This window comes from Anolis sagrei, chromosome 6, assembly GCF_037176765.1.
Source record: "Anolis sagrei isolate rAnoSag1 chromosome 6, rAnoSag1.mat, whole genome shotgun sequence".
Classification (NCBI taxonomy): domain Eukaryota; kingdom Metazoa; phylum Chordata; class Lepidosauria; order Squamata; family Dactyloidae; genus Anolis; species Anolis sagrei.
Window position 1 is genome coordinate 42186113 of NC_090026.1, and position 27744 is coordinate 42213856.

A 27744-nucleotide genomic window follows, 5' to 3' on the forward strand; every position below is an offset into this window, starting at 1 on the left:
TTCCAGAGGTGGGGGCCACCACTGAGAAGGCTCTCTCCCTCATCCCCACCAACCGTGCATGAGACGGCAGAGGGAGAGAGAGCAATGCCTCCCCAGAAGATCTCAAGGTATGCACTGGTTCATAGGAGAAGATGCGATCGTGGAGATAAGCAGGCCCCAAACTGTTTAGAGCTTTATAGGTGACGACCTGCACCTTGAATTGGTACCGGAAACTTATTGGAAGTCAGTGGAGCTGTTTAAATAGGAGGATTGACCGCTCTCTGTAACCAGCTCTTGTGAGTAGTCTGGCTGCCAATCTTTAAACCAACTGTAGTTTCCAGGCCGTCAAGGGCAACCCCACATAGAGCGCGTTGCAGTAATCCAACCTAGAGGTGACTAGGGCATGGACCACCATGGCCAAATCAGATTTCATGAGGTACGGGCACAGCTGGCACACAAGCTTTAATTGTGCAAAGGCCCTCCCAGCCACCGCCAACACCTGAGCATCAAGTGTCAGAGCAGAGTCCAGAAGGACCCCCCATGCTGCGGACCTGTGTCCTCAGAGGGAGTACGACCCCATCGAGCACTGGTAGCCACTATTCCTCGATCAGTCCCACAACTGGCCAGGAGGACCTCTGTTTTGTCAGGATTAAGCTTCAGCTTGTTAGCCCTCACCCAGCCCATCACAGCTGTCAGGCACTGGTCCAGAACCTGAGGGGCTTCCTTGGAATCTGGTGGAAAAGAGTAATAGAGTTGAGTGTCATCTGCGTAGAGATGGCATTAAACTCCAAAACTCCGGATAATCTCGCCCAGCGGTTTCATGTAGATATTGAACAGCATGGGGGAGAGAATGGAATCTTGCAGGACCCCACAGGTCAATGGCCAGGGGTCCGAGCAGGTGTCGCCCAGCTTCACTGACTGGGTACGGCCCTCAAGGAAGGAACAGAGCCACCGGAGTACCATGTCCCCGAGACCCATCCCCGAGAGTCAACCCAGAAGGATACCATGGTCGATGTAAGTTCTTAAATAATACCTAGGTAAGTATCCTTGCATGAGCTATGCTAACTTTCAAAAGAGATGTCAGCATATGCCACAACAAACAAATAACAATTGAGCTATGGTTATTAAATAAGATAGAGCAACAGTTCTCAATATCAGGTCTTCCGGGTATTTTGGACTTTAATTCCCAGAGGCCAAACTAGCATGGTCAGGGATTCTGGGAAATAAAGTCCAAAGGATCAGGGAGACCAAAGACTGAAAATCACTGCAACAGAGTCTTCACCTTGGCTTGCTTTAATCAGACTTCTTAGAAGGGAAATAAATATATAGCTTACTACCGACTTTTCTGCTGTTGTTAATCAGACATGGCTGAAACAATTGCTTTCTATTGCTTGTACTATGAGGATATTTGCTTTATATATATTAACTCAGTAGCTTTTCCAGGAAGACCTGATATTTTTAATGTATTTTCCTTCTTTTGGGTACCATGGACGAAATGACTCTTAAAGTAGTGAAATCTGCCTTCTACTACTAGGAAAAAGTCAGTCAAACTCTGTTAGAAATTTTATTAGTAGAAGGCCCCCATCTGGTTCCTTAAGGAGATGCTTGCCATTATTTTGTCATTATTTGCACTAATAATAATATAATAAATAATATACTTTATTTATATTCTGCTCTATCTCCCTAAGGGGACTCAGGGTGGATTACAAAACACATATACGGCAAACATTCAATGCCGTTATACAATTAAAGAGGACAGACAATACATAAACAGAGGTAAAGACTTTCCCTCTTTTTTCATCTCCAGCATCTCGATGCTATGTTCGAATCTGGCCACTGGAAGATGCTGTTGTTCCATCTTCCATGCCAAGGAGTTTTGTCATTTGTAGACGTCCTCCTGATCGAGTCAAGACATGTCCTTATGAGCACTTTTTATTGTCTCCCCGCTTAGAGATTTATTACCTACGGGTTGAATGAAAAGTAGTGCCTCCACCTTCGTTACTTGGGTTTGGATGGGAATATTTTAATAAATGAAACGCAGAAATAATCCTTAGAATGTGCTCTTTAACTACCACTACTCAATTCTCGACATAATCACTAGACAATTGGATACATTTCCACCAACAATGAACAAGTTTTCTGAAGTCATCACGGAAGAAGTTGACACTCTGTTTCCACAACCCATTGTGCACAGATCTTCCGATAACCAAGCAGAGCAATAATGTGACCCACATGTTCTTGTGAAATGCCGATTATGCTTGAAATTTTTCTCTGAGTGATACGATGATTGTCCTGAATCAATCTGTCAACCTTTTGCTTGTGAAACTTGGTGGTTGCTGTCACAGGACGTCCAACTCTTTGTTTGTCACGCAAGTCAGATGTTCCCACCTCAACATCTTTAAACTTACTCACCAAAAGAAGCACAGTACTCACATCAACACAGCTTGCATTCTCTGATGAATCTCCTTTGGGGTGACACCTTCTGCTATCAAGAATTCAATGACTGCATGTTGCTTAAGTCGCATTGACCGACCGTCTGCGTAGGGTTCCATACTTCACACTTTAACAACACAACCATTCAATGCTAAGACTTCCTGCCAAAATGGAACTGTAGAGGAGAGTCTACTGAACAAGCCAGTACCTGCCGCATACCAGTACTGGCCTCTGTCGAGGAGTTACGAAGGTGGAGGCATTACTTTTCATTCAACCCTCGTATTTATCTATTCACATTGTTGCTTTCGATCTGCTAGGTGAGCAGAAGCTGGGGCTGATGGCGGAAGCGTAACCCAACCCGGGCTTGAACTCAGAGACATTTGTACCTATTCTTTCTAACTGCAGAAACTAGTCTACAACCATAACAAATTTATCATGCCCATATGGGTGCTAATGAAGAATATGAGGAGGGGGGAGAATATAAAATCTCAGCTTGTGTAATGAACTTATATAAGTCATTGCCTTAGCAAATACATGCTTTAAAAAAAGAGAAGAAAAAATTGAGACTATAGATGCGAAGTGGGAAGTAAGATGTGAACTGACAAGACCAGACTGCTAACCATGCTGGAAGTTAGAAATGTGCCTCTTCCACAGACCCGTGCTAATCACTGCTGTAAAGTTTTCTGATCCTATTAGCTCAGAACTGACTTAATCCATATGGCTGCAGCTTTGGGTGGAGGGGGCTGAAGCGAACATATGCAAACACAGCAAACTAGTTCACTAGGGGCCCTTCCACACAGCCTTATATCCCAGAATATCAAGGCAGAAAATCCCACATTATCTGATTCCACATAACCCTGTTCAAAGCTGATATTGTGGGATTTTCTGCCTTGATATTCTGGGATATAGGGTTGTGTGGAAGGGCCCTAACTTTCTTATTTATCCAGCTTTCTCAGCTTGAAGTAGATCGTAAATTACTGGCTTACTATGGAGAAATATTGCAAGGACTGCACAAACAATACAATTGGCTAGATTGCGTGGCATCCAGCCTTCTTTGCTATGGCATCCAGCACAGGGCAGGGAGGTCAGGTATCCATCTGGCACTTTTCTCAATATTATTCTGATGCCAGCTGGGACAAACTTTGGAAAAGTTCCATTTTTGGACTATACCTCTAAGCACTTTGTATTGTCAAAAATAGGTAATATTTCCAAGCTCAAGCTTTCAGTCACTTTCTGTCCTGTCTGGTGTTTGAAGATACTTGGATTTCTTTTCTGCTTGCTTGTTTATTATTTATTTTTTATTTATTTACTTGCAGTATTTGTATACCACCCTTCTCAACCCCGAAGGGGACTCAGGGTGGTTCGCAGTGTTGGCAACAATTCAATGGACGGGGCTGTGGCACAGCTGGTTAGGAGTCAGCTGCTTTAAATCACTACTGACTCAAAGCTCATGAGTGAGAAGCCAGCCTAGATCCGAGTAAGCTCCTGACCATTAATCTAGATGGCTGTCGACCTTTGTAGCTCAAAAGACAGTTGCATATGTGAAGTAGGAAATTTAGGTACCACTTTATACAGGGAGGCTAATTTAACTAATTTACAACACCGTAAAAATCTCCAGCAGCGTGCGAAAGAATGAGGAAGTACTACATCAAAGGACTTGGTGTCACAAGTGGATGGTGAAGCGTCACCTCTCCTGGTGGCCACAATTTGAGCATATCCTGATGAAGCCGGAAAAAGCTGGAATGTTAAATGGCCTCTGTGTCTGTCTGTATATGTTGTGTGTCTATGTGTCCAATGTTTTTAACAAGGAGACACTAATGACTTATGCTTTTATTGATGTTGTTATGGTTTTTATTATATGTTAATGTTTTTAATTGTATTTATGGTATTGTAGACATTGAATTTTGCCCTGTAAAGTGCCTTGAGATGCCCGTGGGCTGACAAAGGCAGTATACAAATACAGTAAACAAACAAACAAATAATATGGCATTGAATGTTTGCCATGTGTATGTGCATTGCAATCAGCCCGACTCAGTCCCCTGCGGGGTGAGAAGGGCGGAATATAAATACTGTAAATAAATAAATAAATAAATAAATAAATAAATGCCATTGATAAAAAACAGAATAAAACATAAAAAAACAACATTAAACATTAATAAACAAAAGACATAAAATAATCTCACTTGTTCTTCCTCCTCTTCTCTTTTCAAATCTTTTAAATAGTTTTTAAAGAACTGTATTCTTGTTGTACAATTGTTATACTTCCTGACTGTTTTAGGTTTAAATAAAATTAATGAAAAATGAACACGAGGAATTGTGAACCCACTAGGAAGACAATTCATGTCAACTTATTTTTGTACTGCTATAAAAAACTGATCAGAGGGCAGCGGGAGAACTATGGTCTGAAGTCTACAAAGGATAGTTCATCTAAAAAGTAAATTAACCACTATTGTAACTAGTATTTTGGCAGAGCTGGAGAGAAGGTGACTGGAGACAAATATAAGAACACTACAGAACAGACTCCTATAAATGGGCATCCTGAATGTTGTTGGACTCCATCTGCCATCAGCTCCAGGTGGCCTGGCAGATGGTCAGAAATGATGGGGTTGAGAGTCATTCAGAGAACCATAGATCCTTCATATTTGTTATAAACACTTCTGTACAAAAGTACACTGTAGCATTAAACTGTGAACCTGCATGGAAAGAGGGTCATTGAAGTATTGTGCCACTGGGGGGAGCTGTTGTTACTTCTTTAGAAGCATAACCAAATTCACATTTCAACATGCCCCAGATCCACAGGAGTGTGTTTCTATCCAGACAGATTTTTCTAGAGGCCATAAAACCAATGGGCCCGCTATAGAGGCAGTATTACTTACACCACATGTGTCACACTCAAAGCCCGGAGGCCACATCGGGCCTGCCATGTCATTTTATGTGGACTACAATTCCTATGTTCCTCCTTTTCAGACATCACGACTAGAGCTGATGGGAATTGGGATACAGTAACAACAGGGAGGGTGGAGTTTGTTCTGTTTAGTCAAGATAGCAGGGTTTGAATTTAGATATAAGGTTATGGATATGATGCAGACAACAAGTTAAACATGAGCCAACAATGTCATGCGGCAGCTAAAAAAGCCAATGGGATTTTGGCCTGCCTAAATAGGAGTATAGTGTCTAGATCCAGGGAAGTCATTCTACCTCTCAATTCTGCCTTGGTCAGACCACACCTGGAACCACACTGTGTCCAGTTCTGGGCATCGCAATTTAAGGGAGATGTTGACAAGCTGGAATGTGTCCAGAGAAGAGCGACTAAAATGATAATGAGTCTGGAGAACAAGCCCTATGAGGAACGGCTTAAAGAGTGGAGCGCATATATATATATATATATATATATATATATATATATATTCTACCCTTCTCACCCTGAAGGGGACTCAGGGTGGAACACAGCATATATACGGCAAATATTCAATGCCAGGACAAGAATTCATATGAGTATGCATAAAGATTAAAAACATTTATCAAAATATTAAAATACATCATTTAAAACCGTCACTGGTCATCTGTGTCAAATTTAAATTGCCCTGGTAAAGTTTCCTATCGCTGCCTTATTGCCCTGTCCCAAAAGCTTGGTCCCACAGCCAAGTTTTCACCAACCTTCTGAAGGACAGGGGGGAGGGGGCCGATCTGATCTCACCAGGAAGGGAGTTCCATAGCTGGGGGGCAATCACCAAGAAGGCCCTGCCTCTCGTCTCCACCGGTTGCGTCTGTGACAATGGTGGAATGGAGAGCAGGGTCTCCCCAGAGGATTTTAATCTACATGATGGTTCATAGAGGGAGATGCTTTCGGATAGGTAAATTGGGCTGGGGCCGTTTAGCCTGCAGATGAGAAGGCTGAGAAGAGACATGATGGCCATGTATAAATAAGTGAGGGGAAGTACGCTTGTTTTCTGCCTCCCTGGAGATTAGGATGCAGAACAATGGCTTCAAACTACAGCAAAGGAGATTCCACCTGAGCATTAGGAAGAACTTCCTAACTGTGACAGCTGTTCAGCAGTGGAACTCTCTGCCTGGAGTGTGGTGGAACTCCTTCTTTGGAGGCTTTTAAACAGAGGCCGGATGACCATCTATTGGGGATACTTTGAAAGCAATTTTCCTGCTTCTTGGCAGGGGGTTGGACTGGATGACCCACAAGGTCTCTTCCAACTCTATGATTCTATCATTATGGATATGATGCAGACTCTAAGATGTCTTGTAATCTTTTCCCAACATCAAAACCACAAGTGTTATTGGGATACATTTCCCATTATCCCCAGTCTGCATGGCAGATCATCAAAAGTGAGGGAAGTTGTCCTTCAGTAACAAGTGGTGACCCAAACTGGGTAAAAACTAAAGAGCACCAACCATTATGGAAAAAAGGTGGTCCTCTGTATCAATGGCTTCTCTGTCCAATGGCCCTTTGAAAGCAACCATAAGGCTGATCCGGCCCTCAGTAAAGGTAAGTTTGACACTCCTGACCCACACAGATGTCAGTTCTAGGCCCAAAACACTTTCCATGCAATCAAATATCTATGGTTGTACTCAGAACTGGGAAGAGCTATATTTCAGGATGACAACTACCAGGAAAGTGACCACAATGCCCAGGAATTAGAAGGGTTACAGTCCCAAAAGTAACATTTCCAAACTGTGTACACTTTGTGGGACAGAGGCATGTCTTGGGTGCCATAGTAGTCAAATAGATTTGATACATGGGGCCATTCCACTGGGTCCCAAGGATTAGCTCACATTAGGTTTTTATAGTACAAAAATAAATGAACATTTGACAAGTTCAGCTGAAATGAAGGGAAATTGTGCCACAGGGTTGCATAGCACAGAGAAGCTTTCCATAGATTGTACTGCATGTTAATTAATTTATTTATTTATGACATTTCTAGCCCGACTTTTTCAACCATATGGCAACTCAAGGCAAGTTACAGATTGGCACGATTCGATGCCAGGCATTCATAAAAGTGCATAACAATATAAAAACATATATAAAACCATTAAAACATATAGTCACCAATATCATCTTGTTAAAATCGTTTTCTAGTAATTAGAAGAAGGGTGACAGTATCAATTTAGTCTACCACCTTTGTGCTAGAATATGCATACCAAACCCCGCACAGACCCTTTCAAACAGCTGTAACAGCAAGATTCCACTTGAACTGCTCTGCCTTCATCATATTGAATGTTGAGATTTGTAGTTTGGTGTGATACGGGAGCTCTCTGGTTTACAACTCAAAAATATCTCTCTTTAAACTGCAAATCATCCAAATATATATGTGTGTCATAAGCCAGACCTGTCACTTACCCAACTGTTTTGACAATCTAACCCGACCTAGCTGGCATCCAGGACTCCTGGATGCCAACTGGATCGGGTTAGATTGGCATCTCCTACAAACTTGCTCAAGTTTCTAGATCTTTGGCAAAAGTCCTCTGTTGTTCTTGCCAAACAAATGTGGTAAGAACCCGGGAGAGGACTTTCTTGTTGCTACAATCAGGCTGTAGAACTCCTTTCCAGGGTGCGGCTGGGCTGTCGATCTCTGCTGTCCATCTATTGGCAGGCAAAAACCTTTTTATTTAAGAAGGCTTTTGTCAAATGACTGGTTGCCAATAAAGAGGCCTTTTACAGAACGCTAATCTACTTTTTATTAATGTATTTAAAATTGATTTTCAATTCCACCATGTTTCAAGATCAGAACTTGTTTGAATCGTATCACTTTCTCTTTACTTTCTCTATGCAACCACAAGTCCTGATTCTCAGAGAAAGGTAGGATTTAAGTCAATTAAAAATTAATAAAAATCCACTCTGCAAGTCCCATCTAAAGCAGAAAGCAAGAACAGGAGGCTTATGAGGGCGGGCAATCATTTGCGGCAAGGTTTTTTCGAGCTATATGGCCATGTTCTAGAGGCATTTTCTCCTGACGTTTCACCTGCATCTATGACAAGCATCCTCAGAGGTAGTGAGGTCTATTGGAACTAGGAAAATGGGTTTATATATCTGTGGAATGACCAGGGTGGGGCAAAGAACTCTTGTCTATTGGAGCTAGGTGTGAATGTTTCAACTGACCACCTTGATTAGCATTTGATGGCCTGGCAGTGCCTGGGGCAATCTTTTGTTGAGAGGTGATTAGATGTGCCTGATTGTTTCCTCTCTGTTGTTTTGCTGTTGTAATTTTAGAGTTTTTTTTAATACTGGTAGCCAGATGTTGTTCATTTTCATGATTTCCTCCTTTCTGCTGAACAGAAAGGAGGAAACCATGAAAATGATTCCAGTGATTCCGGCCATGAAAGCCTTCAACAATACATTTGTGGCAAACCGGTAGTCTTTCGCGTTGAGAAGTATGTGATATGATGAGCAGATCTAATCCCATTGTACCTTAATCAGCATTTCCTAGATTATATGTTTTCCTTTTACTGAAAAGATTCAAAGATGCACATTTGAACATCCAGGGCACATCTACTTTATAGAACTAATGCAGATTGGCACCACTTTAACTGTGATTACTTTCTGTGTATGTCATTTATTGTATTTGTTTGTTTGGTTGAAAGCTGCCCCGAGTCCCTTCAGGGAGTTGGGGCAGGGTATAAATAAAATTTATTATTTTATTATATTATTTTTATTATATTTTATATTATTTATAATATATTTTTATTATATTATTTATTATAAATACAATGTATTATTATTATTATTTTTATTATGGCTCAATGTTATGGAATAATGGGAGTTATAGTTTCACTAAGTCTTTAGCCTTCTCTGCCAAATAGTGCTGTTGTCTCACCAAACTACAACTCTCAAAATTCCATAGCACTGAGCAATAGCAGTCAAAGTAGTGTTGAAGTACAATGTAGATGCATGCATGGTATGGTGGCACCCGCTATACAGAACAAACTCATCAACTTATTTTTAGATATATATTGAAGACACAGGACTTGACTACATTGGCCCTAAAGCCTGAAGTGAACCAGAAATTGAATCTGTATGTTAATCTGATTTTAATTTACATCACGCAAAGTTGAGGAAAGCTCACGTTTCTCTGAAACTCCAAAACAGCTCTGTACTTTGGGGTGAGTATTGATAGGATTGGCTCTAATTTGAACACATGGTTCAGTGCCACCCATGCGCTCAGCAGGGACTGGATGTCAGCAAAAGTGCTATCCCAGCACTCCGTGATCAATTGGCAGCATGATGGGAACAGCAATAGTAAGGTGACGGTTTCATTTTTGGTCCCACTAAACAGTCTCTACCCTTCTACTGCTATGAGATGAAGATGGATAGTGTAGTCACTCCTGGGGCCAACCCTACTTAGATCCCTTGTTGGTCGAGTAAGATTGTATTCCAGATTCGTTGTACTAGCGGTGGGTCCGTAGGTGACTGTGAAGCCCTATTCTTGACCTATACGTTCTCCTGCATGTTCTCTCAGCAGACTGAAAGCCAAAACCAAGGTTACAACAACGTCTGTTATAGAACTCCAGTATGCTGATGACAACGTCGTCTGTGCGCATTCAGAAGCAGATCTACAAGCCACTCTAAACACCTTTGCAGAAGCATATGAGAAGCTTGGCCTGTCATTGAACATTGAAAAAACCAAGGTGCTGTTCCAGCAGACACCAACCAACCCCTCTCCAATGCCAGTGATACAGCTTAATGGTGTAACATTAGAAAATGTTGATAATTTCCGCTACCTTGGCAGCCACCTCTCCACTAAAGTCAACATCGACACCGAAATACAACACAGCCTGAGCTCTGCGAGCACAGCATTTTTCCGAATGAAGCAGAGAGTGTTTGAGTACCAGGACATCCGTAGGGATACCAAGGTGCTTGTTTATAGAGCTATTGTCCTCCCAACCTTGCTATATGCCTGTGAGACGTGGACTGTCTACAGACGTCACATGCAACTCCTGGAACTATTCCATCAGCGCTGCCTCCAGAAAATCCTGCAAATCTCTTGGGAAGACAGGCGGACAAACGTCAGCATGTTGGAAGAAGCAAAGACCACCAGCATTGAAGCGATGGTCCTCCGCCATCAACTCCGCTGGACCGGCCACGTTGTCCGGATGCCCGACCACTGTCTCCCAAAGCAGTTGCTGTACTCCGAACTCAAGAACGGAAAAGGAATGTTGGTGGACAGAAAAGAGATTTAAAGATGGGCTCAAAGCCAACCTTAAAAACTCTGGCATAGACACTGAGAACTGGGAAGCCCTGGCCCTTGACCGCTCCTGCTGGAGGTCAGCTGTGGCCAGCAGTGCTGCAGAATTTGAAGAGGCACGAATGGAGGGCGAAAGGGAGAAGCGTGCCAAGAGGAAGGCGCGTCAAGCCAACCCTGACCGAGACCGCTTTCCACCTGGAAACCAATGCCCTCACTGCGGAAGAAGATGCAGAGCAAGAATAGGGCTCCACAGCCACATACGGACCCACAAGAACACTGGAAGACAATCATCCTCGGAAAGCGAGGGATCGCCTAAGTGAAGTCTCCTGCAGTGAGGGCATCGGTTTCCAGATGGGAGGTGGTTCCGGTTGGGGTTGGCTTGACATGCCTTCCACTTGGCACATTTCTCTCTTTTGCCCTCTATTCATGCCTCTTCAAATTCTACAGCACTGCTAGTCACAGCTGACTTCCAGCTAGGGCGCTCAAGGGCCAGTGCTTCCCAATTTTCTGTGTCTATGCCACAGTTTTTAAAGCTGGCTTTGAGCCCATCTTTAAATCTCTTTTCCTGTCCTCCAACTGGCTGTGAATATCAGGGCACCTGTAGATGTACCCATACATATTTTTGCAAGCCTCCCGCATACAATTCGGCCTATTTTATTCTTGCAGATAAGGAGAAAAAAATCCATTTGTTAATTCCTATGAGAATAGATTCACTGCCATCAATGAGACTTAAGTCAACAACTTACATAACCGTTCGACTCTAGTTGGGACTAATAATTACATTTGGCCCAGGGTATATAATGTATATTTAATTTATGAATTATTCTATATTGTATGTGTTGTAATTATTGTACATGGCTATGAAATCTTTAGATGAAGGCAGGTGATAAATACTAATTAAAAACAGCCCTCAGCCAAACTGAACAGAAGGTGTGGAATTTCCCCATGTTGTCAGTAATAGCAGACAATTGAAATGGGAGTTTTATTACACCTGTGTTAACTGAATTAGTGGGTGGTGGTAATTCTTTGGAAATAATTTAAATAGAATAACTGGGTGTGATTGTGAATACAGGATGAATGGTCATGGCATCTATATTAAAATAGACTCTTCCACAAGTCTAAACAACTACCCGCAGCTGCTCAAAACAGGCATCTCAGCATCCCCAAGCGTGATTTCCCTGGAATAGAACAGAATGCAGCTCTGCAGCAGCACTTCAGGTTTGGAATTTTAATTCGTTGACCACAAAGAAAAGGGCTACTTTCCTGGGTGGAGCCTTAAAAACAAAATACCAAAGTACCAAAATAAAATATGTGTGAATGGAGCACTACAGCAACTAGAAACAAGATTCTAGAAATCTGTGGATCATGGTGCCCAGTTCTAACAGATCTTTTATTTTCTTTTATTTCGGTTCCTACAGATGTACCCACATTGCACCATTAGAACCAGTGCCCTCGGTGGCGCAGTGTGTTAAACCCTTAAACCCCTGTGCCAGAAGGACTGAAGACCGACAGGTCACAGGTTTAAATCTGGGGAGAGCACGGATGAGCTCCCTCTGTCAGCTCCAGCTCCCCATGCGAAGACATGAGAGAACCGGAGCCGCCAGTGGCGTAGTGTGTTAAACCCCTGTGCCAGCAGGACTGAAGACCGACAGGTCACAGGTTTAAATCTGGGGAGAGCACGGATGAGCTCCCTCTGTCAGCTCCAGCTCCCCATGCGGGGACATGAGAGAAGCCTCCCGCAAGGATGGTGAAAACATCAAAACATCCTGGCATCCCCTGGGCAACGTCCTTGCAGACAGCCAATTATCTCACACCAGAAGCGAATTCTAGTTTCTCAAGTCGTTCCTGACACACACAAAAAACAACATTAGAACACTTTCGATACCAATTTAATTGTCATGGCTCCTTACTTTCTCCCACTGGAGATCAGAACTGCCCCTTCTATCTTGACGTTCAGAAAACAGGTGAAAACTTGGCTTCGGAAATTGGCATTCGACGAGTGAGTCAATATTCTGCGATATGGATGGATGATGACGAACAACGATTTTATTGTGACGACTGACCATTGTAATTATTTGACTGCATTTTGCTATTTTAATGTTTTTAGTTTAATATGTAATATGATGTTTTTTAATGACTGTTTGTGATATTATTGTTGGAAACCGGCCTGAGTCCTTCGATAGAGGTGAGAAGACCGGTATACAAAACTGCTAAATAAATAAATAAATACTATGGGATCCAAAGTTTAAGAAAGGATATTTAGATTTCTCTGCCATAGAGCAGTGTTTCTCAAACTGTGGTCCTCCAAGTGTTTTGGACTTCAGCTCCCAGAAATCCCAGCTCCCAGAAATCCCAGCTTACCCGCTGTTAGGAATTGTGGAAGCTGAAGTCCAAAACATCTGGAGGAACACAGTTTGAAAACTATTGCTATAGAGGGTTCCATAGGATGGAGTTATGGCAATAAAGTGAGGTCAATTTGCTGGGTATGTTTTGCCTGCAGGAGAAATGGTTGGGAGGAAACACGATCACCATGTTTAAATATCTGAAAGGATGTCATAAGGAAGAGGAAACAGGCTTGATTTCTGCAGCCCTGAAGACTAGGACTCGGAGTAATGGGTTCAAATTACAGGAAAGGAGATTCCACTGGAACATTATGAAAAACATCCTGACTGTAAGAGCTGTTTAGCAAGAGCTGGACAACAAATTAAACATGAGCCCACAAATGTGATGCGGCAGCAAAAAAGCCAATGGTATTTTGGCCTGCATAAATAGTATAGTGTCTAGATTCAGGGAAGTCATGCTACCCCTCTATTCTGCCTTGGTAAGACGATACCTGGAACCATACTGTGTCCAATTGAAGGGAGATGTTGCAAGTTGGAATGTGTGCAGAGGCGGATGACTAAAATGATCAAGGGTCTGGACAACAGGTCCTATGAGGAGCGGCTTAAAGAGATGGGTATGTTTTGCCTGCAGAAGTGAAGGCAGAGAGGAGACATGATGGCCATGTATAAATATGTCAGGGGAAGTCATAAGGAGGAGGATCAAGCTTGTTTTCTGCTGCCCTGGAGACTAGGACGTGGAACAATGGCTTCAACCTCGAGGAAAGGAGATTCCACCTGAACATAAGGAAGAACTTCCTAACTGTGAGGGCTGTTCAGCAGTGGAACTCTCTGAACACAGATGCAGGCAGAACATAAGGAGAGAATGCTCCTAGAACATGGCCATACGGCCTGAAAAACCTACAACAACCAAGTGATTCCACCCACGAAAGCCTTCGACAATATATTAAGAAGGATATGCCTAATGCATTAACCCCACTAGTCACAGGACTCTGGGGCACTAAATCCTGGGAAGGGAGATGGTCTTCCAAAATTCTTAGGTACTCAGCTTGAAGGGATGGAAGGGAGTCATATAATTAAGAAACATGACTCCTTCTGTGTTCCCGTTCTTCCTGTCAATGACTTATAGCTCTCTGCACTAAAGCAATTAAAAAATCCTTCTAGCAATCTTAATCTAGACGCTGTTTAACAAAATGACAAATGAAATATACTGGGCAGAAGGAACCCAAATGGCATCACTGTCACTATTTGTTGTTTTACGGTCAGAGAGAAGTGATAACTACAGGCTGAGCAGCTGAGGTTCTTCCCTTTGATTGCATACAGAGAGATGCATCATTGTGGGAACGTGGCATTAGCCAGTGGGTGGCACCAAGGTACTGTCTGGATTTGTGCTCCTGCAGATCAACATGATGTGAGGCAGCTGAAGCTCAGCAATACAAACCAGTCTCAAAGACAGGCTGATGTGCCCATGCTACAAAACAAATAGGAAAATTGCCAGAGGGAAGGGCCTTATCATACTCACCACGGCATACACCTTTCTAGTAGGCAACCTGTGACTATTGAGGATATGGTACAAACTGGATGCATTACAACCCTACCACACTCACATTTCCCTACTTTCTGTATCTTTTGAAATAATGCACCTTTGACTTATCACACGGCAGATGGATGACTCTTCTAAATCTGTGAGATGCTCTCCCACATCACTGTCTTCTTGTGTGTGTGGCAGATCTTGCACAACCACACAATTTTCTGACCTCTGTCCAAATGAAGAAACGTAAAGATATTTATTTGGCCCTGCAGAGCTATGCAGTGCAAATGATCTGCTAATCCACTCCTTTCAATGGGAAACCAATGATCTGTGAACAGTGGGAGAGCTACCAATGACCTGTGGATGGATGTGCCATTATTTTATTTATTTATTTATTTATTTATTTATTTATTTATTTACTATATTTGTATACTGCCCTTCTCAGCCCTTAGGCGACTCAGGGCGGTTTTACAATGGCAACGATTCGATGCCCAAAAACACCATAAAACATTTTAAAACATTAACACATAATATAAAACCATAACAAGAATACTTAAAGCATACATCATTTGCGTCTCCTAATAAAAACATTGTCCCATCTTGTTGTCCAGTCATTCCAGTTCCTATGTCTTCTACCTTGCATTACACCCTAACCCGGTGTGTCAAAATTCGCCAAAAACCTAAGCATAACTTCGGTGGGGTGTCACTTCGAGAGAAAAAACATAATTTTGCAATATTTATAGTTTAAATTAGAAAAATGTATAATTCAAGCTGAGTTATGGAGTGAACAATGCTCAAATGTGAAGATGTTAAATTTGTAGAGCCTTTTCCCAAATTTAAGGATGGAATTAGTGTGGCTCTTATAAGGTGTACTTCTCTGTATGTGGCCACATGTGCCTGCGTGTTATCAAAAATAGCCATGTGTGTCAGTGCTGACACGAGTGTCATAGGTTCACCATCACGGCCCTAACCCTAACCCAGTACACCCCAAATATCATGCCTCTGAAAATACCATGCCTCTGATACAGAAAAAAGGGACTAGTGAAGACAACTAGAATCCCATCTTACACATGGTATTGTTTCCAGATCCTTTGCATATGGCTTCCTATGGATTACCAACAAAATGAACCTTGCATCATTTGATGGGAACCAGTATGCAAAGAACATCAGAGACTGAGTATTTTACTGTCCTAAGACTATATCCAAGACTAGATAACCACAGCAATTTTGAATAGCATATTTCCATATGCAACTACTTTGTGAGACCTGCATGTCATATTTAATTTATTTACTCATTTTCTCCTTCTCTCTTTATAACTGGGAGTTTTATTCATTTTGAGTACGAGTTTATAGAACAGTGGTTCTCAACCTGTGGGTCCCCAGATGTTTTGGCCTTCAGCTCCCAGAAATCCTAACAGCTTGTAAACTGGCTGGGATTTCTGGGAGTTGTAGGTCAAAACACCTGGGGACCCCCAGGTTGAGAACCACTGTTATAGAAGGTCTACTCCCACATGACCTAAAGGACATGGTAACTTGGTGAGTGTATTTAACAACTAACAGGCTCCCTCTATGTATATGTGTGTAGGCAGGCCTCTTCAACCTGTGGTCCTCCAGGTGTTTTGGACTTCTGCTCCCAGAATTCCTGACCATTAAACAAGCTGGCTAAGGCTTCTTGGAGCTGGAAGCCACAGGTTGGAGAAGCTTGGCTGTGGGGCATTTTGCCTGATCTAAGTAACACTAGTTTATTATAACAATGATTACTGTACCCATCTGCTCCCCATCTCCTTGCGTATTGTTTTGATGTTTTATCAACAAAGATTACACCATAGTTTCCTTCCTGATAATAAGCGACAATTACTTGTTACATGTAAACATGAGCGACATAAATACACCAAGCAGGAAGTGCAGGTCCTCTTCTCAACAGAAAAAAAATAATGGGTTCTGACTAACCTACAATTGAACAAGCCACATGATACATACATATGCATGTACCTGGCTGTTTACAATTGAAGCAGCCACATGATATGGACAGTCACATATATTCCAGTAGCCAGGACACAACAACAATGTATGCATTGTCGCAAATCAGCTATCAAAACACATGACAAGACTATATGTCCTTTAGAAGGATGATAAAATCTTGGCTGTGGGATCGAGCCTTTGGGACTGTGTAATGAGGCAGCGATAGGAACTCTTAGTATGCCAACCAGATGTGATGTGGTTGTTTAAGACAGTTGTAAACAGAGGATTTTAACATCAATTTATTTATTTATTTATTTATTTACGACATTTATATGCCACCCTTCTTACCCCGAAGAGGACTCAGAGCAGCTTACAAGATACATATACATACAATAAGATCGTCTGGAGAGGCCCTGCTCTCAGTCCCACCATCATCACAAGCACGGCTGGTGGGGATGAGAGACAGGGCCTTCTCAGTGGTGGCCCCTCGGCTATGGAATGCCCTTCCTATGGAGATTAGATCGGCTTCTTCGCTTTTAGTATTTCGGAAAAAACTCAAGACATGGCTATTCGAGCAGGCATTTGCGAAAACTGAGTAACGGACATAAGAACGGAATCAACTACAAGATGGATTGGACAGTATTTTAATGAGTATTTATTGAATTATGTTTTATTACAGCTGTTATGATTTTATTGATGTTAAAGTTTTTTATATTGTAACTGTGTTTTTGGTGGCATTGAATTTTGCCTTGTAAACCGCCTCGAGTCGCCGGAAGGCTGAGAGGGGCGGTATACAAATACTGTAAATAAATAAACAAACAAATTAAATTATTGTCCTAAGTACAATATCAGTATTATATATTACTAAATTGTACTACACCATTATACTGTAATATTATCAGTAATATAAAATATATAATTATAATATTGTATTATTATTATTATTATATTGTATTACATTATAATATTATAAATATTATATGTATATACAATATATTATATTATATTATATTATTAGTAAATTAGATAAGTGATTTTAATGTTTTTGTATGTGTATAGTCTAGTATGTTTTGGCATCGAATGTTTGCCGTTTATATGTTGTGCTTTGCGCTGAGTCCCCTTCGGGGTGAGAAGGGCGGAATATAAATGTTCTAAATAAATAAATATGTTCAGTAATACTCACCTTGTCCCACCTGCCCATGCCATCTTCCTGATACCCTGCAGGAGGTGGCAAGGAAAGGGTCCCGAAAGGCTATAGCCTGACACAATCTTCTTATGGCTCTATCTGTCCCCACCCCATATCAAGAAGAGGGAAAGCCAGGCAAGCAAGAATCCATGTTCATCTTTTCCCACTATCCCCCTGTCATATGGGACTACATGCTGCTGGATACTTTCTTCCCCCAGATACTTAATTTTTAAACAGACATCTTGCTGTGGGGAGAAAACTGACTCAACTATTTGTCCTTCCTTGTGAGTGAATAATGCAATACAACACATCCTGAGTTAGCATTAAGCTCCCTGCTACTTCTCAATACGCTCGGAGGTTCCTACTGAATTGTGACTTTCTGTGACAGCTGGCCAACAAAACCAACACTGGGTATGCATTTAAGTTTTGCCTTCTGGTTGCTGCTTCTTCAAAAATTGAAAAAAAGCTTACCTGATCACAGTAAACCTTTTAGGCTTACTTGGTTATCGTATGTCTTCCAGCCTTGCCAGTGACACTCTGCTGGATTACTCTGACTAACCTAGTTACTTGTCTTCGAGGTTGCTGAGTTTTAATTGCCCAATCTCCTGTTACCAGATATTCCTGGACAAGATTACTATTTTGCATTAAGCAATTTTATAAGGATCCGTGAAAGTGATCTGGGAGCTCCAGGCAGACAGAGAAGACTAGAGTTTCAGTTAGTCTCAACTACAGCTGTTATTGTTGTATTCCTAGACTTCCAACCCATGGCAAAAAAAGGCAAATCAATATTGGCAAAATTTGAATCGAGGGGGTTTACTTCACTATTGCCTTCCACTGAGACTAAGAGAATGGGACTAGCTCAAGATCACCCATTGGATTTCTATGACCAAGCAGGCATTTGAACCATAGTCTCTCATACTGGCTCTATAAACTAGAGCATACATATTGAAACGGGATTTGCATAAGTGGTATTTCATCATTCAATGATTTTGATTCAGCAGCTCCACTTTAGGCTGAGAACTTTAGGCTGTGTTTGGAAGCAGTGATGAGTTGGCTGCGAGCAAGCAGAGTAAATGTGAATCCTGCAAAAACTGAGATACTCTGGCCCGGCCAGCCGCCAGAATTAATCCAGTCTCTGCCTGATTTCGATGGGGAAGTTCTGGTTCCGTCTTCCACTGTTAAAAGCCTTGGGGTTGTGTTGGACTCATAGCTGACGATGGAGGCCCAGATCACTGCCATAAGTAAGCAGGCCTTTTTTCATCTTCGCCAGGCAAAGAAATTGGCATCCTACCTCTCGGTAGAAGCACTGGCAATGGTAATCCACGCAAGAGTCACCACTAGGTTGGACTATTGCAATGCCTTATATGCCGGCCTTCCGAAGTCAACAACTCAGAAGATTCGGATGGTCCAAAATGCAGCGGCCAGGCTACTAGCGGGATCATCTATAAGATCCCATATCACACCGATTCTACAACAACTTCATTGGATACCAATAGAACATCGGATCTCTTACAAGATACTGATCCTGACATTTAGAGCTCAAAATGGCCAAGGACCTTTATATCTTAGGGACCGCCTCATTCCTTTTTCCCATCAGTGGTTACCTCAATCCACCCAAGAAAATCTCCTATACATACCAGGCCCTCAGGAGGTACACCTGGAAACTACAAGGTGTAGAGCTTCTTCGATCTATGCTCCAATTCTGTGGAACTCATTGCCTCCATATATTAGAGCAATGTCGGAGTTGCAACCTTTTGTAAAGGCGCTCATGACTTGGCTGTTTGGTTGTGCATTTAAGTAAAGTGATCAGATCTAATTTGTCAAAGAGTCACTGTTGTATGTTTTTATGTTGAATGTTTTTATATTGTGTAAATGTTATTTTTAAATTGTAAGTCGCTCGGACCACCTTGGTGGAGAGCGACTAATTAAGAAATAAAGTGAAGTGAAGTGAAGTGAAGTAATGGACTGAAGGCTACAAATCCAAGGATCAGACTCAAGGACTGAGTCTTAGCAGAAGTTGATCCAATCATACCTCAAGGTCTTCATTTCTCCTGAATTTTAACGTACAATTAAAAGAGATTGAGTGTGGGGCAGTGATTAGAGCAGGAGTCCTCAAACTAAGGCCCGAGGGCCAAATACGGCCCTCCAAGGTCATTTACCCAGCCTTCGCTCAGGGTCAACCTAAGTCTGAAATGACTTGAAAGCACACAACAACAACAACAACAATCCTATCTCATCAGCCAAAAGCAGGTGCACACTTCCAACTGAAGTACTAATAAGTTTATATTTGTTAAAATTGTTCTTCATTTTAATTATTGTATTGGTTTAAAGTGTTTTTTGCACTAAAAATAAGGTATGTGCATAGGAATTCATTCATGCTTTTTTTCAAATTATAATCTGAAATAAAGGCTACTGAATTATAATCCGGCCCTCCAACAGTTTGAGGGACTGTGACCTGGCCCTCTGTTTAAAAAGTCTGAGGACCCCTGGATTAGAGGAAAGTGAAGAGCAATGCCTTGATGTCATGGGAGAAAAGACTGGCTGTAACTGTGACTAATCAAAATTGAATCAAAATTAATAATAATATCAATGTGTCTCCATTCATGGGAGGCATGTGGGTAAGGATAATCTTGGCTTCCTTCTCTCCACTGGCTGTTGAAAACCCATTTGCCTTCAATGCCAAATATCAGAAACTGACAAAGAGCAGCTGCCATACCATATTGTGGATGATGTTGGTTAGAGTCCAGACTACAGGGACGCTGAAAAAGGGGATGCTGAGGAGGATGACGTGTAGAAGGCCGATTCCTAAGACGTAAGAGAGCCAGATGCCCCGGCTGTTCATGACCCGGGTGTTCGGGTTCACTTCACTGTGAGCCGTGCCCACATTCATGTCTCCAGATTAGCAGCCCTGGAAAGAAAGAAAACAAGGTCACAAAAGTGGGTTAGTAGGATAGCCAATTTACATTTGCATTCTCTCTCTGTGTGTCTCTGTCTCTCATACACACATATACATCAGTAGGAGAACATGGGGGTAACTAACATGCTTGTGGAGAGTGAAGGCACAGAGGTGACTGGCCTTTTGGCCTCTTCCATATTTGCAGGTCCACAATTGGTTTGTGTTTTAAGGCAGAGCTTGAACATAAATGCTGAACTGTCTGAAACTGGCTCTACATAGATGTTATTTGGTACTAGGCAGAGAATTCAATTCCTTAAATATCTTAGGACTTCATCAGACAAAGCTGGGGAAAGCAGGGGAAATTGTCTTCATACGTGTAGAATCATCTTCTTTGTGTGGGATTCCATCTTTAAAAGAGACGAAATCTCACATCACACAAGATCATCTCCTCCTGCCTCAACCAACCCACTTAGGATCATAGAATCATAGAGTTGGAAGAGACCTCATGGGCCATCCAGTCCAACCCTTGGCCAAGAAGCAGGAAAATTGCATTCAAAGCACCCCCGATAGATGGCCATCCAGCCTCTGTTTAAAAGCCTTCAAAGAAGGAACCTCCACCACACTCTGGGGCAGAGAGTTCCACTGTTGAACAGCTCTCACAGTCAGGAAGTTCTTCCTAATGTTCAGATGGAATCTCCTTTCTTGTAGTTTGAAACCATTGTTATGCGTCCTAGTCTCCAGGGCAGCAGAAAACAAGCTCTCTCCCTCCTCCCTATGACTTCCTCTCACATATACATGGCTATCATGTCTCCTCTCAACCTTCTCTTCTTCAGGCTAAACATGTCCAGCTCTTTAAACTGCTCCTCATAGGGCTTGTTCTCCAGACCCAAGGCACTGTTCTTTAGACAGATATCACTTCTGGGATTTTTTTTTATTTTCCCTCTTAACCCCCTTACTTACCTAAGGCACCATTCTAACTTCCTATAGTTGGTAAAAAGAAAATAAGAAAATGCAGCAATAGCAGAAACTATTCCACATTGGCAAATCTGGCAGATTGTATCCCATATGTTTTTAAGCACTTTCTCCCATTTCCAGGTGCATCAGAAGATTAAAAAGACTATTTCTACCCAGCTTCGATTTCCCCCATTTCTACACAATTCTGACACCATGGATGACAGCTGGAAGTCGGTCTGCATCATATGACGAGTTCCGTGATACTTCGTCTATGAATGGGGGAACTTGCATGTAATGAAATCCTTGGATGGCAGTTTTTAAAGTTCACGTTCCTTATGGGATCACAAAATAATGAAAGAGACCACAAAGGCCATCCAGTCCAACCCTCTGCCATACAGGAAAGCACAATAAAGGACCCCGACAGTTGGCCATCCATCTTCTGCTTTAAAAAATCATGAAAGCAGGCTTGGCAGCATGTGAAATGTAAGAAGCATGCGAGAAGCAAATAAAAGCAACAGATTGCCAGAAGAGAACAGGATTAAGTCATCTCACACATCTCACTGCCATTCCCAATGACTAACAAAAACAAAAGATGCAGAAATGTGTATCAGTGATATGATAAGAACCTTTTTTTTCTCAGCTCCAAGCATTATCAGCTTCTGTCTCTTCCAAATCTTGGAAAATGAGTTGAATGAATTCATACAAAGTGAAGCTGGGTTCCAGAGGCAAAATATGACAAATGAATCTAAGTGACAGGGAAAAGGTGCAATGGATCACACTCTTCTTTTTCTGTGTCAGGAGCAACTTGAGAAACCGCAAGTTGCTTCTGGTGTGAGAGAATTGGCCGTCTGCAAGGAAGCTGCCCAGGGGATGCCTGGATGTTTGGAAGTTCTGCCATTCTTATGGAAGGCTTCTCTTATGTCCCCGCTGACAGAAGGAGCTCATCCGCACTCTTCCTGGATTCAAACCTGCGACCTGTCGGTCTTCAGACCTGCCGGAACAAGTTTTAACCCAGGGGTCCTCAAACAATGGCCCAGGGGCCAAATATGGCCCTCCAAGGTCATTTACCCGGCCCTCGCTCAGGGTCAACCTAGGTCTGAAATGACTTTAAAGCACACAACACCAACAACAATCCTATCTCATCAGCCAAAAGCAAACCCACACTTCCCAATGAAATACTAATAAGTTTATATTTGTTAAAACTGTTCTTCATTTTAATTATTGTATTGTTCTTAAGTGTTATAAGCACTACAAATAAGATATGTGCAGTGTGCATAGGAATTCATTCATGGTTTTTTTTTTTTCAAATTATAATCCGGCCCTTCAGGGGCTCCTATGGATCACACTGAACAACACAAGTACAAATAGATCCATAGTACTATGAAAAAGAGGAAGAAGCCTCCTTAAGCATTTTCCCCACAGTATGTTATGCTGTGCCTTCAGTCATTTCCAACTTATGGCAACCCTAAAGTGAAGCCATTATAGGGTTTTCTTAGCAAGATTTCTTCAGACAGGGTTTGCCATTATCTTCCTCTGAAGCTGAAAGAGTAGCTCGCCCAGCCATCTAGTAGATTTTAATGGCCGAGGGGATTTAAACAAATGCACACTGGCTTGAAGCCGTATACATAACTTTATACACTCTGTGTCATATTTGCTTTATTTGCCTTTCCCCCCTCAACTAGAGAATCCCAAATGCTGCAAATTTTCCTTGGTCAATTTGGTTGCCTTTTATGCACTTTCTCTAGCTTCTCTAGCAAAGTTGATCCAAACTGAATGCATGTGAGAGATATTTTTGTGAACATTGGTACCGAGAAGCTGAAAACAGAGTTGCTACTGTGAAAACCAGATTCTTCTACTTTTCACAGTTGTGTAGAAGATGGAATTTGAGCAGGTGTGGCTTGTAACCTCATGATATGACAAACGACGCCTGCTGAAATTCCACCTTAAAACAAATTTTAAGCATACAGAATCCTTCTGCAGTCTTCAATCTGGCATAACGGGTTATAAAGTTTACTTCAATGTTAGGTGTTGATGCTCAAGGGCCAGGATAGTGAACTATATGTCGTGCTGAACTACAGCTTGCAGCATCTCTCACTACTCACTACATTGGCTAGAGCTGCCTGTACAGTAGAATCTCACTTATCCAACATAAACGGGCTGGTAGAACGTTGGATAAGTGAAAATGTTGGATAATAATAAGGGATTAAGGAAAAGCTTATTAAATGTCAAATCATGTTACGGTTTTACAAATTAAGCATCAAACATCATGTTTTACAACAAATTGACACAAAAAGCAGTTCAAGAAAGATCTAAAAACCTGGCTTTTCTGATGTGCCTTTAGCAAATGAATATATATTCCATCTTTAATCTGTTCCCACTTTAGTGCTGTCCTCACAATGCATTCTCCCCCTGCCCTTAATGAAGGTTTAACCCCACTGTTTTTTTTTCCGGTCCTTTTGAGCCCCCCACCCCTTAAAAACACATTTCCCCTCAGAAACGTATTCTACCTATCTTATCCAGGGTTTTATCTAATTTCATTTTATCAATTTTATTTTTAATACATCTGTCCCACCCACTGTGTCCTATTTCTTTTCATGTCATCTTGGACCTGTTTATTTTATTTCGTTATGTATTTACTTTGATGGTATTTTGCTTCTTTGTATTTTATTTGTTATATTTGTATTTGTTTTGTTGTAATTTTGGGCTTGGCCTCATGTTAGCTGCCTGAGTCCCCTTCGGGGAGATGGTGGCGGGTTATCAATAAAGATTATTATTATTATTATTGACACAAAAGCACAGTATGTCACAGCAAACGAGATCTATATGCTGGATTTTGTATCACAAAATCACAAGTCGAACACTTCCCAAGCGTCTAGGACTGTGTGATGTATTTTCAAATGATGTGTGCAGATCCAAGAAAGGTGGCCTTTTGCAGTTGATAGATCATGCTTTTGTCGATGTTGATTGTTTCCAAATGTCGGCTGAGATCTTTTGGCACGGCACCCAATGTGCCAATGACCACTGGGACCACCTGTACTGGTTTATGCCAGAGCCTTTGCAGTTCGAATTTGAGGTCCTGATAGCGGTTGAGCTTTTCCTGTTGTTTTTCCTCAATGCGACTGTCACCTGGTATGGAGACATCAATAATCCAGATTTTTTTCTTCTTTTCCACAATTGTGATGTCTGGCATGTTGTGTTCCAAAACTTTGTCAGTCTGGATTTGAAAGTCCCACAGTATTTTTGCATGTTCATTTTCCACGACCTTTGCGGATTTATGATCCCACCAACTGTTCTTCTTCTTATTATTATTCAATCCACTGTAACGTTATGTAGTAATTACTGTATTTACGAATTTAGCACCAAAACATCGCAATATATTGAAACAACTGTGGATCCAGGCAGGACGCAGACCGCATTTGATAATACAGAACGTTGGATGAGCAAAAATTGGATAAGCGAAACTCTACTGTAGTTGCAATCCAACAGCATTTGGACAGCTACTCAACTGATCAGAAGAGGCTCTTTGCAGGCCTGTGTATTTCCTTCCTCTAACCAGCGTGATTCGTACAAGTTCCATATTCCTAGCCAGTATGTTGGCCCTATATTCAGACTCTCACACCCTCTTAAGAAAACAAACATGAATTTAGGGACACACCTGTTTGTGACATCAATGCTTCCCATGCCAAAGAGCGTGGCCCCAGCATCACTCCCATGGAGACGATACTACGCATTGCACCACCTACTTAGAATCAGCTTCATCTATAAACAACATTCTTCTTTGCACTTGAATTATTTCAAACTATAGCTCTTTGTTCCATTCTATGGAATTCTGTAGTGTAGAAGTGGGTTAGTTAGATTTCTCAGCAAAAGTATTTCAGCAAACTATAGGTTCCAGGATATAATAGGATATGACCACAAAATCAGAGTGCTTTTTCTGAATCATGTTAGCTTAGCACTGATTCATGTTCTAATGTGGACTGTGATCAAGATGAGAGAACAGAGTTAATGCAGGAATGAGTAAAATGCTATCTTGAGGTATATGTGCAACATGCAAATCTGTTTTTCTCCTCTTTATTCTTCTATCATTATTTTCTATTCCCCAAATAGATGAGCTGCATTTTGATTCTTTCATCAGCCTCTTCTATTCCCGCAATGAATGAATTGCCCCTCCAGAGGCCTATGGGAGAGGTGATTCACTTTTAAAAATATAATGCAACCTCCCTGCACAGTTTAGCATCTATACACATATTAAAAGTGAAAAATGTGTATGTGTGTATGTGGCGGAGATGTCGACTTACACAAACAGCCTCTGGCCTCTACAAACAGGCTATAGTTCCAAGTGCTGAGAAGACTCCAAAGGCAGTCCCTCAACTCACATTGCAGGTTATATTGAGTGCCATGAACATGCAGCCAAACACTGCCAATGTCCTCCCCAAACCCTACAACCCACCACCCAAGGAATGCTTTCATTTGGGGAAAATTACATCCTAGATTTGACGTGTTTCCTCCACCACAGGCAGGCATCCCAGGGTTCCTTGTGTGGAATTTGCATGACCCCGCCCACTGCCTGTATCTTAACCCCTTCCTACCGTTTCCTATGGCACATAGCAAACACAGACGAATTTATCAGCAACTGAACAGACTGGAGGTGTTTTGGGACCTGACTCAACAGGATGGAAGTTGTAGTTCACCTTGCATCAAGACCCCCTTCGAAAATGGATCTGGATTGTCCTTAGCATATGGGAGTTGTAGTTCACCCTGATCCAGAGAGCACTGAACCCAGCCCACGACAGATCTGGACTAAACTTGGCACACACCCCCAACATGGCCAACTACATACTGGTCTGGTTTGGGGAGGGTCGATCCATGATTCTGGGAATTGTAGTTCACCCACGTCCTTATCCATTTTCTAATGGGAGCATTCATTAAAAAATCAAATCAAAAACTGGCATTTTTCTAATAAATACTGTTATTAATTAACTAAATGATATTATCAAACACCCCAAGATAAACAATGCCTTTTTCAAATAACCCAGGCACCGCCGGGTACTCAAGCTAGTTGAAAATAAAACTCTTGGTCCATTCCACTATGTATTGCCAAATTATTTTTCTTTTTATATTCTCTGGCCTTTTCTCAATCTCTTTGGCCCTTGGCAGCTCCAGGGTCAGGAAATTATTCCCCAGACCCAACATGGTTATTCACACCCCATTTAAAAACCACCTTTTTCTATTATGCTACTGTCCTCATACAGCATGGTTCCCAACCTTTTTTTTACCAGTGACCACTTGACCAGGGACTACTTGACCAGGGTTACAAATGTTTTTAGTCAACTTTAGATTTGGTTGGGGTGCTGATTCAGAAAATTGCATTGGGTAGACTACATCAGCTCTAGTTTCTGATACAGAACATATGGTCAGCAACAGGGAAGGAGTGGCAGGTATTGTGAAAAGGAGAGGAAATAAAATAAATAAATAGAGAGGAAGGACACTTGCGGACCAGATTTTCGCCCTCACAGCCCACTAGTGGTCCACTGGGTTCTGGAGGCAAAATATGGTGGTTTTAATGCTATTTTAATGCTAAACGGCCCCGGCCCAATTTACCTGTCCGAATGCATCTCCTCCTATGAACTACCATGGAGATTAAGCTCTTCTGGGGAGGCCCTGCTCTCGGTCCCACCACTATCACAGGTGCGTTTGGTGGGGACGAGATACAGGGCCTTCTCAGTAATTGTCCCTCGGTTATGGAACTTCCTTCCTAATAAGATCAGGTTAGCCCCCTCCCTCTTGTCCTTTAGAAGAATGATAAAAACGTGGCTGTGGGACCGAGCCTTTGGGACTGTGCAACGAGGCAGCGATAGTAACCCTTAGTATGTCAACCAAATTCGATATGGTTGTTGAGACAGTTTTAACTAGTGGATTTTAACATCAAGATAAGTGATTTTAATGCTTTTGTATGTGTATGGTCTAATATGTTTTGGCATTGAATGTTTGCCGTTTATATGTTGTGCTCTGCGCTGAGTCCCCTTCGGGGTGAGAAGGGCGGAATATAAACACTTTAAATAAATAAATAAATAAATATTTTAATTTGTTATTGTTCTGTTGTTAATTATATGTTGCCTGGCTTTGGCCCCATGTAAGCCGACCCGAGTCCCTTTGGGGAGATGAAGGTGGGGTAGAAAAATAAAGTTCTTCTTCTTCCACTGCCCACAGATTAAGAACCACTGTCATACAGAATGGAAAGCTTACCCATGTATTACATTACCTCCAGTTTG

General features: G+C 41.8%; 1 protein-coding gene across 1 annotated transcript in view; it reads right to left on the reverse strand.

Annotated features, from left to right (window-relative positions):
- The window catches only part of ORMDL3 (ORMDL sphingolipid biosynthesis regulator 3), an 83230-nt gene that overhangs the window by 14934 nt on the left and 40552 nt on the right, over positions 1-27744 (reverse strand). Inside the window, exon 2 of the mRNA XM_060781058.2 lies at positions 20339-20530. Coding sequence (XP_060637041.1) covers positions 20339-20512 — 174 coding nt within the window. The 5' untranslated portion in view covers positions 20513-20530. The remainder of the gene's footprint in view (positions 1-20338; positions 20531-27744) is intronic.